Source organism: Ips typographus, linkage group LG10 (genome assembly GCF_016097725.1).
Source record: "Ips typographus isolate SLU linkage group LG10, UJ_Ityp_2.0, whole genome shotgun sequence".
Classification (NCBI taxonomy): domain Eukaryota; kingdom Metazoa; phylum Arthropoda; class Insecta; order Coleoptera; family Curculionidae; genus Ips; species Ips typographus.
The window spans coordinates 3,607,695-3,622,405 of record NC_138431.1 but is presented as its reverse complement, the minus strand read 5'-3'; the positions used below and the strand labels follow the sequence as shown (position 1 = coordinate 3,622,405).

The 14,711-nt window shown below is 31.2% G+C and overlaps 1 protein-coding gene across 2 annotated transcripts; it reads right to left on the bottom strand.

The window, feature by feature from the left end:
- Nucleotides 1-2,031: 2,031 nt before the first annotated feature.
- On the bottom strand, nucleotides 2,032-14,711 carry Sec24CD (COPII coat complex component secretory 24CD). Of its 2 annotated transcripts, XM_081988726.1 has the most exons (3): nucleotides 14,239-14,711; nucleotides 5,155-5,367; nucleotides 2,032-5,115 (listed from the first exon to the last, which is right to left on the bottom strand). In XM_081988726.1, exons 1-3 carry the CDS (start codon nucleotides 14,609-14,611, stop codon nucleotides 2,486-2,488), a joined length of 3,216 nt encoding a protein of 1,071 aa, XP_081844852.1. In that variant the 5' UTR covers nucleotides 14,612-14,711; the 3' UTR covers nucleotides 2,032-2,485. The 2 variants fall into 2 exon arrangements, with proteins under 2 accessions (XP_081844852.1, XP_081844851.1); XM_081988725.1 differs by having other exon boundaries at nucleotides 2,032-5,367.

Here is a 14,711-nt window from a genome sequence, read left to right as displayed (position 1 = left end):
TGCAAATTGACTTCAAAATCTTGAAAATCGAGTTAAAAACTAAAAATTGACATCAAAATCATGGAAATTCACTTAAAAACTGCAAATTGACTTCAAAATCTTAAAAATTGAGTTGGAAATTAAAAATTGACCTCAAAATCATAAAATCTACGTAAAAACTGCAATTGACTTCAAAATCTTAAAAACTGAGTTGGAAACTAAAAATTGACTTCAAAATCTTGAAAATTGAGTTAAAAACTAAAAATTGACATCAAAATCATGGAAATTCACTTAAAAACTGCAAATTGACTTCAAAATCTTGAAAATTGAGTTAAAAACTAAAAATTGACATCAAAATCATGGAAATTCACTTAAAAACTGCAAATTGACTTCAAAATCTTGAAAATTGAGTTAAAAACTGAAAATTTACATCAAAATCATAAAAATTCACTTAAAACCTGTAAATTGACTTCAAAATCTTCAAAATTGAGTTGGAAACTAAAAATTGACATCAAAATCATGAAAAATTCACTTAAAACCTGTAAATTGACTTCAAAATTGTGTTGAAACTAAAAATTGACATCAAATTCATGAAAATTTACTTAAAAATTGCAAATTGACTTCAAAATCTTGAAAATTAAGTTAAAAACTAAAAATTGACATGAAAATCATGGAAATTCAGTTAAAAACTGCAAATTGACTTCAAAATCTTACAAACTGAGTTGGAAACTAAACATTGACATTAAAATCATGCAAACTGCAAGTTTACTTCAAAATCATGAAAATTTACTTAAAAACTGCAAATTTACTTCAAAACCTTGAAAAGAAAAACTAAAAATTGACATCAAAATCATGGAAATTCACTTAAAAACTTTCAAAATTGCGTTAAAAACTAAAAATTGACATCAAAATCATGAAAACTTACTTGAAAACTGCAAGTTAACTTTAAAATCATGATAATTTACTAAAAATTTGCAAATTGAGTTGGAAACTAGAAATTGACATCAAAATCATGAAAATTTATTTAAAAACCGCAAATTTACTTCAAAACCTTGAAATTTGAGTTGGAAACTAGAAATTGACATCAAAATCATAAAATTTACTTAAAAACCATTAAATTGTATTTAAAAAAACAAATTTTGACGGTTGTTTTTTTACGATCCCCACTTTAGGTTAGGTTAAATACCTCAAAATCGGCTAATAATTCGAAATTCTGACTATTTACCGTTATTTTGAATGTTTACCTTTAATTTTAGCTAAATTTGGTCATTTTAGGCCAAGATTTCACAAAATTAGGACTGTTTACGCTCATTTTCATTTCTACGAAGTCGCAGAAATTAGAAGAAATCTAAAATTAAAACAACAAACTGACCTAAAATGACCAAAATTAAAGGTAAACATTCAAAATAACGGTCAATAATGTCAGAATTACGAATTATTACCCGATTTTGGGGTATTCTAACTGAAGCTAAGTGGAGATCGTAAAAAATAAGCGTCAAACTCTTAATTTTGTGAAATCTACAATAAAAAGAAAATAAATCGATCTAAAACGACCAAATTTTGAATTTTCAGCCGAAAGTAATAAAAAAATTCAAATTACCGGTCAATAATGTCAAAATATCGATTTCCTAGCCGAATTTCAGTTGAAAGAGTTATTGTTAAGTTAAAAATAACTACTCAAAGGTTAAAACAATTTTTTAAATGCGATATCTCAAAAACGGGTAAAGACGTGAGTTCTTAATTGTCAAAAATGCAATAATTACTTATTTCATTATTATTCATATTCATCATATCAGATGTTTACTTTAGCCCTTAACAGACGGTTCAGCGACCAAATACGACGAAACTAGGTTAGGATATACAAAACATAACCTACAAATTAGCTTGATTGATTTCGACAGGGTCCCTAGACAGATTATTTATCGTTAATTTGAATTTTCGACCGTTACTTTCAAATTTTTACTGGAATTTGACTACTTTAGAAGGCCAATAGTCAACTGTGCTGAAAGTCAATTGTGACGCAAAAACATGCTGGGAAAGGACAAATTAAACTTTCCAATAAAATAAAATATATTTTTTTTAAAAAAAGAACTAATATTTACAATTAGATGCGCTAAATTAGAGTTGTATTTTTTCTGAAGTTGATTTATTAACAGACAAAATTAATTTACGAAAACAAGTTTGATGTTAATTGGGCCTAACTTTGTAAGCACATTAAGTGAGGTTAATTTTGTTTCCAGTAGCAAAACAAGTATTTTTGCAGTGGATTTTGCACTAAAGTAAAGCAAAAAGGAACAATCATGTTATCATCCTTACTCCTTTCTGCTTTACGTTCTTTTGAATGTCTGAAAATTCGATTATTAAAGCAAACCATCACTGTGACACACTTTTACAATACAAATTACGCCTACTTAAATAACTTTTCATGATAAATGTGTGTGAATAACAAGGAAATAAATGCTCCGAACAGTGAATATAGTTTATGGGGCGACACTTTAAAACCAAACTAGCTCAACAATCCCCGTATTTCTTTATGCATATGACACAAAAAGTCCACGTAACTAGCCGAACCGTCGGTTCCACGGTCCTCCATTAAAAAGTGCTTGAAAACCGGCTCCAACTTCTCCCTTTGCCTCACTATGGTGAGTCGCATGAATCGATGCCGTTCTATTCGGATATCGTCGATCATTTTCCGAACCGCTATCGATAACGGGTTGTCCAGTTCTGGTAGGAAGGGTCGTTCGATATCGATCTGTATGGCGGACGGTGCACCGAAAACGTTTTGCACAAAATCCGGACTGGCGCCCAAACCGATCCATAAAAACATGTGAATACCATTTTCCAGAATGTACACTCCTTGTTCGGTCATTTTCTCTAAGGTACAGCGAATAGGAGGTGGGATTTCATCTGAAGACAAATCCAAGTCGTGAATTGGGATTAGTCTAGGGTAGAAGTGATTCACTGAGGTTAGAACGTCCATAGTTAACACTGCTTGCATTACAAAGCTACGATCATCGATTGTCATGTCCGAGCCACCGGACAAAGCGTCACTCTTTAAAAGACAGTTAACGTAGAGCGGTAAAAGTTTCATGCATTCAGGTAAAATCAACTGTCCTGCGCTGCTGGGGGTCGCGCAATTTTTCCGGTAGGTGGCCAAAATCTGCGCAGCTCTGCTCACCAAACTGTCTTTTACCGCTTTCGGGGCGTTTTCCAATAACCGGTACGTGGCCTGTTTCGATAGAAAGTTAATCAAAGTGTCCAAATCGCAACTGCGGTACAAATCAGCCATTTGCGAGCACGTTTTCAACGCCAGATTCAGTATGCGCAATCGCCGTTGTCCTGAACAGGACGTGTAAAGCAACGCCGCCTGTATGTACACTCCTTCCTCCTCGGACAGCTTGTCGTCGTGTTTAACCTCGATGGCGATGCCTTTGTCGCAATCCAGCGCCGCTAATTCAATGTCCGTGGTGTTGGACATGTAAAAATATCCGTAAAAGTCTGTCGGTCTTACGCCTGTTGAGGTTCTGACCCGCATTACACCATCGAACGCTATAGGACGACTAACATCGGTTATAACATCGTTGATTAGACGATCACCGTCAATATCCGCTTGGAAGTAGGTATATTTGAAAATCTCCCCTCCTGTAAGCCGGGACACTTGACTAATTGTGGCTATATCGATGTAAGAGTTGTTGAACAGGAATAAATCGACTGAACAACCGACAGCGACGCAGTCCTGGCCTAATTGGTTGTAAACCTGAATTTGGGGTGTTAACACTTGTTTCTCCTTGTCAGTTCCTAAAAGTTTCCGGTCATCGCGGTTGCGCAACTTTCCAGGACACTCGGCGGTTGGTAGAGTTGAGTGGAAAACCAACAATTTCCCGGTAGTATCAGAGGCTTTTAACGCTTCCAACCCGGCTAAAATCGCTGGAAGAAGAACAATCTCAGTCTCCTTAGTTTCGGAAAACATTACAGGAATCTGCTCCATCAGCGAGTCAATCACCAGCTCGGATTCTTCTGGGGTGCACAGAAATCCGTCCAGTAATGGCATAAACATCTCCTGAGTGTCTCCGACAACTAACATTTGCGGTCCGGCTAAGTTGCCTTTAATATTGTAAAAGTGCACTGAACTGTTGTAGGTTATGAAACCGACTTTCATGTTACTTTTTTCCTGTCCTTGGTCCTTTGGTAGGTTCTGGATGATTTCCTTCATTCTAGAGCACAGTAAAGCAACCAGTCCGGATTTGATATTATTGTAGGAGACGTCAATGACGAAAATCATGGCAGGCGGTTTGGGTAGGACGTTATTGCGGCAATAGTCGGCCGTGGCGACAAATTCGTACGTCCCCAACACCAGTTCGGGTCTTTCGTACTTGTCCATTCTCTGGCCAGTGTGGTCCAAGTGTTGGAAGTATTCGGTGGGGACATCTGTGGTTGCTTTACAGAACAAACACTGGAAACGTCTGCCAGAATCAATGAATTGCATGTAAGGGCACATGTAAGCCTTGCAGCGGATGCACCTAACCGGGCCTAATTCACCGAAATTCACTATGGGAGGAGGGTATTCGTCTTTTTCCAGTCTAGCCATGGGACTTAGAACCAAACTGAACGGAACCGCGGTTTGTTTCATTATATCTTGAGTAATCGGCACGTTGTACATGGTTGATCGGATGAATCTTGGACTGGCGTTGCCCTGATCTTGCACAACAAACTTGGTGGTCACTAAGGGTGGGACCAGTCCTTTCTGATTGGTCACAAACACTCCGCTGCGCGTTTTCTGGTCGTCTTGCACCACCTGAATCGGACTGGGCATCTGGTCGGGGTCGAGACGCTTTTGTTGTTGTTGTTGTTGTTGTTGAGGCTGCGCGTATCCCCCTTGAGGAGGATATCCAGGTTGTCTGGCTTGAGGCTGAGGCATATAACCAGGTGGCATATAACTCCCTGGAGGTGGAGGCATGGAACCGGGAGGCGGACCACCCAAAGACATGCCCTGCATCTGTCCGGTGATTTGATCGGGAGTTACTTGGCCCGGTAACGGAGGCATTCGATTCATCTGCGCCGGCTTAGTTAGTGAGTTCGGCATTTGGCCGGGCATCGGTGGAGGAAGTTGTCCTTGTCTTGGTGGTGGCATTCCACCTTGCGGTACACCACTTTGCTGAAATGGTGGCATTCCACTTTGCGGTACACCACTTTGCTGAAATGGTGGCATACCGCTTTGTGTTAAAGGTGGTATACCACTTTGTGGGAACGATGGTAAACCACTTTGAGGTGGTATACCGCTTTGCGCTGAAGGTGGCATACCACCTGGCGGTAATGGTGGCATGTGTGCCAATGCTGGACCTGGTTTTGGCGGCATCGAAGGCGGTTGAGTTGCTCCTGGATAGGATACTGAAATGACAGTTTTTATGGTAACAAATGTGTCTAAAACATTGTTCAGATTTCCAGACTGGAAATTTGCATAAAATTCATGAAAATTGACTTGAGAATAGAAAATTTACTTGATGAAAATGAAAAACTAGTTTGATAATTAGAATTTCGCCATTCAAGTCAATTATCATGATTTTTAAATTAGTTTGAGTGTGTGAATCTTGATAAGTAACTTAAAAACTAAAAACTGACATCAATAACATGAAAATTGACGCCAACTGCAAATTTGCATAAAATTCATGAAAATTGACTTAAAAATAGAAAATTGACTTCAAATTTGATGAATGAATGACTTCATGATTTGATAATTGAAATTTAACTAGTAAAGTTAATTTTCATAATTTTTAAATTAGTTTGTGTACTTGAGTCTAGATAATTGACTTAAAAACTGGAAACTGACATCAAAATCATGAAAATTTACTTAAAATTCATGAAACCCAGATTTGATAATTGAAATTTTGCTAGTCAATTCAATTTCCATAATTTTTAAATTAGTTTAAGTGCTTAAATCTTGATAGTTGACTTAAAAACTGTGACTTTTCACATAAAATTCATGAAAATTGACTTAAAAATAGAAAATTTACTTTAAATTTATGAAAAACTGATTTGATTGTTGGAATTTTGTCAGTCAAGTTAATTTTCACAATTTTTGTTTTAGTGTTTGCAACTTGATAATTAACTTAAAAACTGAAAAGTGACATGAAAATCATAAAAATTGACTTGTGAACTGGAAATTGACCTGAAATTCATGAAAATTCAGTTAAAAATAGAAAATTGCCATCAAATTTATGAAAAACTGATTTGATTGTTGGAATTTTACCAGTCAAGTCAATTTTCATAATTTTTAAATAAGTTTTAATGCTTGCAACTTGATAATTAACTTAAAAACTGGAAACTGACATCAAAATCATGAAAATCGACTTATGAACTGGAAATTTGCCTGAAATTCATGAAAATTTACTTAAAAATAGAAAACTGCCATCAAATTCGTAAAAAACTGATTTGATTGTTGTAATTTTGCCAGTCAAGTTAATTTTCATAATTTTTAAATTAGTTTGAGTGCTTAAATCTTGATAGTTGACTTAAAAACTGAAAACTGACATCAAAATCATGAAAATTAACTTGTGAACTGGAAATTTGCATGAAATTCATGAAAATTTACTTAAAAATAGAAAACTGCCATCAAATTCATGCAAAACTTATTTGATTGTTGGAATTATACCAGTCAAGTTAATTTTCACAATTTTTAAATAAGTTTTAATGCTTGCAACTTGATAATTAACTTAAAAACTGAAAAGTGACAGGAAAATCATGAAAATTGACTTATAAACTGGAAATTTGCCTGAAATTCACAAAAATTGACTTAAAAATAGAAAATTGCCATCAAATTCATGAAAAACTGATTTGATTGTTGGAATTTTGCCAGTCAAGTTAATTTTCACAATTTTTAAATAAGTTTCAGTGCTTGCAATTTGATAATTAACTTAAACACTGAAAAGTGACATGAAAATCATGAAAATTTACTTGTAAACTGGAAATTGGCCTGAAATTCATGAAAATTGACTTAAAAATAGAAAATTGACATCAAATTCATGAAAAACTGATTTGATTGTTGGAATTTTGTCAGTCAAGTTAATTTTCACAATTTTTAAATAAGTTTTAATGCTTGCAACTTGATAATTAACTTAAAAACTGAAAAGTGACATGAAAATTGACTTATGAACTGGAAATTTGCCTGAAATTCATGAAAATTGAGTTAAAAATAGAAAACTGCCATCAAATTCATGAAAACCTGATTTGATTGTTGGAATTTTGCCAGTCAAGTCAATTTTCATAATTTTTAAATATGTTTTAATGCTTGCAACTTGATAATTAACTTAAAAACTGAAAAGTGACATGGAAATCATGAAAATTGACTTATAAACTGGAAATTTGCGTGAAATTCATGAAAATTGAGTTAAAAATAGAAAATTGCCATCAAATTTATGAAAAACTGATTTGATTGTTGGAATTTTGTCAGTCAAGCTAATTTTCACAATTTTTAAATAAGTTTCCGTGCTTGCAATTTGATAATTAACTTAAGAACTGAAAAGTGACATGAAAATTGACTTGTGAGCTGGAAATTTGTCTGAAATTCATGAAAATTAAGTTAAAAATAGAAAACTGCCATCAAATTCATGAAAAACTGATTTGATTGTTGGAATTTTGCCAGTCAAGTTAATTTTCACAATTTTTAAATAAGTTTTAATGCTTGCAACTTGATAATTAACTTAAAAACTGAAAAGTGACATGAAAATTGACTTATGAACTGGAAATTTGCCTGAAATTCATAAAAATTGACTTAAAAATAGAAAACTGCCATCAAATTTATGAAAAACTGATTTGATTGTTGGAATTTTACCAGTCAAGTCAATTTTCATAATTTTTAAATAAGTTTTAATGCTTGCAACTTGATAATTAACTTAAAAACTGGAAACTGACATCAAAATCATGAAAATCGACTTATGAACTGGAAATTTGCCTGAAATTCATGAAAATTTACTTAAAAATAGAAAACTGCCATCAAATTCGTAAAAAACTGATTTGATTGTTGGAATTTTGCCAGTCAAGTTAATTTTCATAATTTTTAAATTAGTTTGAGTGCTTAAATCTTGATAGTTGACTTAAAAACTGAAAACTGACATCAAAATCTTGAAAATTAACTTGTGAACTGGAAATTTGCATGAAATTCATGAAAATTTACTTAAAAATAGAAAACTGCCATTAAATTCATGCAAAACTTATTTGATTGTTGGAATTATACCAGTCAAGTTAATTTTCACAATTTTTAAATAAGTTTTAATGCTTGCAACTTGATAATTAACTTAAAAACTGAAAAGTGACATGAAAATTGACTTATAAACTGGAAATTTGCCTGAAATTCACAAAAATTGACTTAAAAATAGAAAATTGCCATCAAATTCATGAAAAACTGATTTGATTGTTGGAATTTTGCCAGTCAAGTTAATTTTCACAATTTTTAAATAAGTTTCAGTGCTTGCAATTTGATAATTAACTTAAACACTGAAAAGTGACATGAAAATCATGAAAATTTACTTGTAAACTGGAAATTCATGAAAATTGAGTTAAAAATAGAAAATTGCCATCAAATTTATGAAAAACTGATTTGATTGTTGGAATTTTGTCAGTCAAGTTAATTTTCACAATTTTTAAATAAGTTTTAATGCTTGCAACTTGATAATTAACTTAAAAACTGAAAAGTGACATGAAAATTGACTTGTGAGCTGGAAATTTGTCTGAAATTCATGAAAATTAAGTTAAAAATAGAAAACTGCCATCAAATTCATGAAAAACTGATTTGATTGTTGGAATTTTGCCAGTCAAGTTAATTTTCACAATTTTTAAATAAGTTTTAATGCTTGCAACTTGATAATTAACTTAAAAACTGAAAAGTGACATGAAAATTGACTTATGAACTGGAAATTTGCCTGAAATTCATAAAAATTGACTTAAAAATAGAAAACTGCCATCAAATTTATGAAAAACTGATTTGATTGTTGGAATTTTGCCAGTCAAGTCAATTTTCATAATTTTTAAATATGTTTTAATGCTTGCAACTTGATAATTAACTTAAAAACTGAAAAGTGACATGAAAATCATGAAAATTGACTTATAAACTGGAAATTCATGAAAATTGAGTTAAAAATAGAAAATTGCCATCAAATTTATGAAAAACTGATTTGATTGTTGGAATTTTGTCAGTCAAGCTAATTTTCACAATTTTTAAATAAGTTTCCGTGCTTGCAATTTGATAATTAACTTAAGAACTGAAAAGTGACATGAAAATTGACTTGTGAACTGGAAATTGGCCTGAAATTCATGAAAATTGACTTAAAAATAGAAAATTGCCATCAAATTTATGAAAAACTGATTTGATTGTTGGAATTTTACCAGTCAAGTTAATTTTCATAATTTTTAATTTAGTTTCAAAGCTTGAATCTTGATAGTTGACTTGCAGACTGGAAATTTACATAAAATTTATGAAAAATTGATTTGATTGTTGAAATTTTACCAGTCAAGTCAATTTTCATAATTTTTAAATAAGTTTTAATGCTTGCAACTTGATAATTAACTAAAAAACTGAAAAGTGACATGAAAATCATGAAAATTGACTTGTGAACTGGAAATTGGCCTGAAATTCATGAAAAACTGATTTGATTGTTGAAATTTTACCAGTCAAGTCAATTTTCATAATTTTTAAATAAGTTTTAATGCTTGCAACTTGATAATTAACTTAAACACTGAAAAGTGACATAAAAATCATGAAAATTTACTTATGAACTGGAAATTTGTCTGAAATTCATGAAAATTTAGTTAAAAATAGAAAATTGCCATCAAATTCATGAAAAACTGATTTTATTGTTGGAATTTTACCAGTCAAGTCAATTTTCTTAATTTTTAAATAAGTTTTAATGCTTGCAACTTGATAATTAACTTAAAAACTGGAAACTGACATCAAAATCATGAAAATTGACTCGTGAACTGGAAATTGGCATGAAATTCATGAAAATTGACTTAAAAATAGAAAACTGCCATCAAAATCATGAAAAACTGATTTGATTGTTGGAATTTTGTCAGTCAAGTTAATTTTCACAATTTTTAAATAAGTTTCCGTGCTTGCAATTTGATAATTAACTTAAGAACTGAAAAGTGACATGAAAATTGACTTGTGAGCTGGAAATTTGTCTGAAATTCATGAAAATTAAGTTAAAAATAGAAAACTGCCATCAAATTCATGAAAAACTGATTTGATTGTTGGAATTTTGCCAGTCAAGTTAATTTTCACAATTTTTAAATAAGTTTTAATGCTTGCAACTTGATAATTAACTTAAAAACTGAAAAGTGACATGAAAATTGACTTATGAACTGGAAATTTGCCTGAAATTCATAAAAATTGACTTAAAAATAGAAAACTGCCATCAAATTTATGAAAAACTGATTTGATTGTTGGAATTTTACCAGTCAAGTCAATTTTCATAATTTTTAAATAAGTTTTAATGCTTGCAACTTGATAATTAACTTAAAAACTGGAAACTGACATCAAAATCATGAAAATCGACTTATGAACTGGAAATTTGCCTGAAATTCATGAAAATTTACTTAAAAATAGAAAACTGCCATCAAATTCGTAAAAAACTGATTTGATTGTTGGAATTTTGCCAGTCAAGTTAATTTTCACAATTTTTAAATTAGTTTGACTGCTTAAATCTTGATAGTTGACTTAAAAACTGAAAACTGACATCAAAATCATGAAAATTAACTTGTGAACTGGAAATTTGCATGAAATTCATGAAAATTTACTTAAAAATAGAAAACTGCCATCAAATTCATGCAAAACTTATTTGATTGTTGGAATTATACCAGTCAAGTTAATTTTCACAATTTTTAAATAAGTTTTAATGCTTGCAACTTGATAATTAACTTAAAAACTGAAAAGTGACATGAAAATCATGAAAATTTACTTGTAAACTGGAAATTGGCCTGAAATTCATGAAAATTGACTTAAAAATAGAAAATTGACATCAAATTCATGAAAAACTGATTTGATTGTTGGAATTTTGTCAGTCAAGTTAATTTTCACAATTTTTAAATAAGTTTTAATGCTTGCAACTTGATAATTAACTTAAAAACTGAAAAGTGACATGAAAATCATGAAAATTGACTTATAAACTGGAAATTTGCGTGAAATTCATGAAAATTGAGTTAAAAATAGAAAATTGCCATCAAATTTATGAAAAACTTATTTGATTGTTGGAATTTTGTCAGTCAAGCTAATTTTCACAATTTTTAAATAAGTTTCCGTGCTTGCAATTTGATAATTAACTTAAGAACTGAAAAGTGACATGAAAATTGACTTGTGAGCTGGAAATTTGTCTGAAATTCATGAAAATTAAGTTAAAAATAGAAAACTGCCATCAAATTCATGAAAAACTGATTTGATTGTTGGAATTTTGCCAGTCAAGTTAATTTTCACAATTTTTAAATAAGTTTTAATGCTTGCAACTTGATAATTAACTTAAAAACTGAAAAGTGACATGAAAATTGACTTATGAACTGGAAATTTGCCTGAAATTCATAAAAATTGACTTAAAAATAGAAAACTGCCATCAAATTTATGAAAAACTGATTTGATTGTTGGAATTTTGCCAGTCAAGTCAATTTTCATAATTTTTAAATATGTTTTAATGCTTGCAACTTGATAATTAACTTAAAAACTGAAAAGTGACATGAAAATCATGAAAATTGACTTATAAACTGGAAATTCATGAAAATTGAGTTAAAAATAGAAAATTGCCATCAAATTTATGAAAAACTGATTTGATTGTTGGAATTTTGTCAGTCAAGCTAATTTTCACAATTTTTAAATAAGTTTCCGTGCTTGCAATTTGATAATTAACTTAAGAACTGAAAAGTGACATGAAAATTGACTTGTGAACTGGAAATTGGCCTGAAATTCATGAAAATTGACTTAAAAATAGAAAATTGCCATCAAATTTATGAAAAACTGATTTGATTGTTGGAATTTTGTCAGTCAAGCTAATTTTCACAATTTTTAAATAAGTTTCCGTGCTTGCAATTTGATAATTAACTTAAGAACTGAAAAGTGACATGAAAATTGACTTGTGAACTGGAAATTGGCCTGAAATTCATGAAAATTGACTTAAAAATAGAAAATTGCCATCAAATTTATGAAAAACTGATTTGATTGTTGGAATTTTACCAGTCAAGTTAATTTTCATAATTTTTAATTTAGTTTCAAAGCTTGAATCTTGATAGTTGACTTGCAGACTGGAAATTTACATAAAATTTATGAAAAATTGATTTGATTGTTGAAATTTTACCAGTCAAGTCAATTTTCATAATTTTTAAATAAGTTTTAATGCTTGCAACTTGATAATTAACTAAAAAACTGAAAAGTGACATGAAAATCATGAAAATTGACTTGTGAACTGGAAATTGGCCTGAAATTCATGAAAAACTGATTTGATTGTTGAAATTTTACCAGTCAAGTCAATTTTCATAATTTTTAAATAAGTTTTAATGCTTGCAACTTGATAATTAACTTAAACACTGAAAAGTGACATAAAAATCATGAAAATTTACTTATGAACTGGAAATTTGTCTGAAATTCATGAAAATTTAGTTAAAAATAGAAAATTGCCATCAAATTCATGAAAAACTGATTTTATTGTTGGAATTTTACCAGTCAAGTCAATTTTCTTAATTTTTAAATAAGTTTTAATGCTTGCAACTTGATAATTAACTTAAAAACTGGAAACTGACATCAAAATCATGAAAATTGACTCGTGAACTGGAAATTGGCATGAAATTCATGAAAATTGACTTAAAAATAGAAAACTGCCATCAAAATCATGAAAAACTGATTTGATTGTTGGAATTTTGTCAGTCAAGTTAATTTTCACAATTTTTAAATAAGTTTCCGTGCTTGCAATTTGATAATTAACTTAAGAACTGAAAAGTGACATGAAAATTGACTTGTGAGCTGGAAATTTGTCTGAAATTCATGAAAATTAAGTTAAAAATAGAAAACTGCCATCAAATTCATGAAAAACTGATTTGATTGTTGGAATTTTGTCAGTCAAGTTAATTTTCACAATTTTTAAATAAGTTTCCGTGCTTGCAATTTGATAATTAACTTAAGAACTGAAAAGTGACATGAAAATTGACTTGTGAGCTGGAAATTTGTCTGAAATTCATGAAAATTAAGTTAAAAATAGAAAACTGCCATCAAATTCATGTTCAAATTGTTTCATGTTCATGTTCAAACTGATTTGATTGTTGGAATTTTGCCAGTCAAGTTAATTTTCACAATTTTTAAATAAGTTTGAATGCTTGCAACTTAATAATGAACTTAAAAACTGAAAAGTGACATGAAAATTGACTTATAAACTGGGAATTTGCCTGAAATTCATGAAAATTGACTTAAAAATAGAAAATTGCCATCAAATTCATGAAAAACTGATGTGATTGTTGGAATTTTACCAGTCAAGTTGATTTCCATAACTTTTAAATTAGTTTGAGTGCTTAAAACTTGATAGTTGACTTAAAAAGTGAAAACTGACATCAAAATCATGAAAATTAACTTGTGAACTGGAAATTTGCATGAAAATTGACTTTCTTAAAAGACTTCCCAATTTTAAACAATAACTGAAACAATTCTGTATGTGTAAGTAGTAAATTCATCTGAATTTCACTAGCAGCATTCCAGAATTTAAAATGATTTGGCAAGTAGGTATAAATAAATTATTAATAATAATTAGCTCCTCAAAAAAAGTAATTTTGTTGGTTCCAGTCTATCAAAAAAATGGTCAATTTTACAAGCAGTCAAAGTTCGAGTTTGGCTAAATGAAATTAAAATCAAGGACATAAACACACACCTAATCTAATTTTTTACTAAAATAAAAATATTTGAGGTCTAAAAGCATTAGATATGTGCAAAGAAGAAGGTACTTTCGCATTTGTTTTATGGGTTTGAAGGGTGAGAATGCAGACAGGAACAAGAAATAGCAAAATTAAATGACAGCAGTACCTACAAGTCCTGATTGACTAACCAAAGTTGGTGACATTTAAAATAATAATAATAATAGAGACTCTTCAATTAAAATCCATAAACAACATACAAATTAAATTAATCAGTAATAAAGAAGGTGTGTAAAAAAGGACAAATGAAATCCCCAACCATAAGGTTCAGTTATAATTAATTAACTAATAACAACTACATATGTTAAGAAAATAAAACAATATTCTTACCAGGTTGTTGTGATGCCATCTGTGCTCCATTATTAACGTATTGCGGGGGTTGTTGTAGACCGGGCGGTAGCTGCCCAGGTCCGGGCCTGGCTTGTGTAGGGGGCCCACCGAAAGAGACCTCACTGTTCCCTAAATAGGGGTGCTGTGGAGGCCCATTTTGCTGTGTATAACCTGGTGAGGGGGCGGTCGGAGGCCCGGTCTTGTAACCCTCCATTGGGGCACCGCCTGGAGGCAGATAACCCGGACTGGGCGAACTTACTGGCGGTGGCCCATTTTTTGTTGTTGGCGCATAGGGGATGTTTGGTCGTGACTGGAATCCGTTCGACGCCGGGTTGAAATTGTTCTGCGACGGTGGCAGATAGGCGGGATTCATTGTTTTCTGTGAGAAACACTAGTAAATAACGATTATTTTGTGTTTTAAATGGAAATTGAACCACAGCAGTAACAACTCATTCCTGCCACGTAAGGTTACA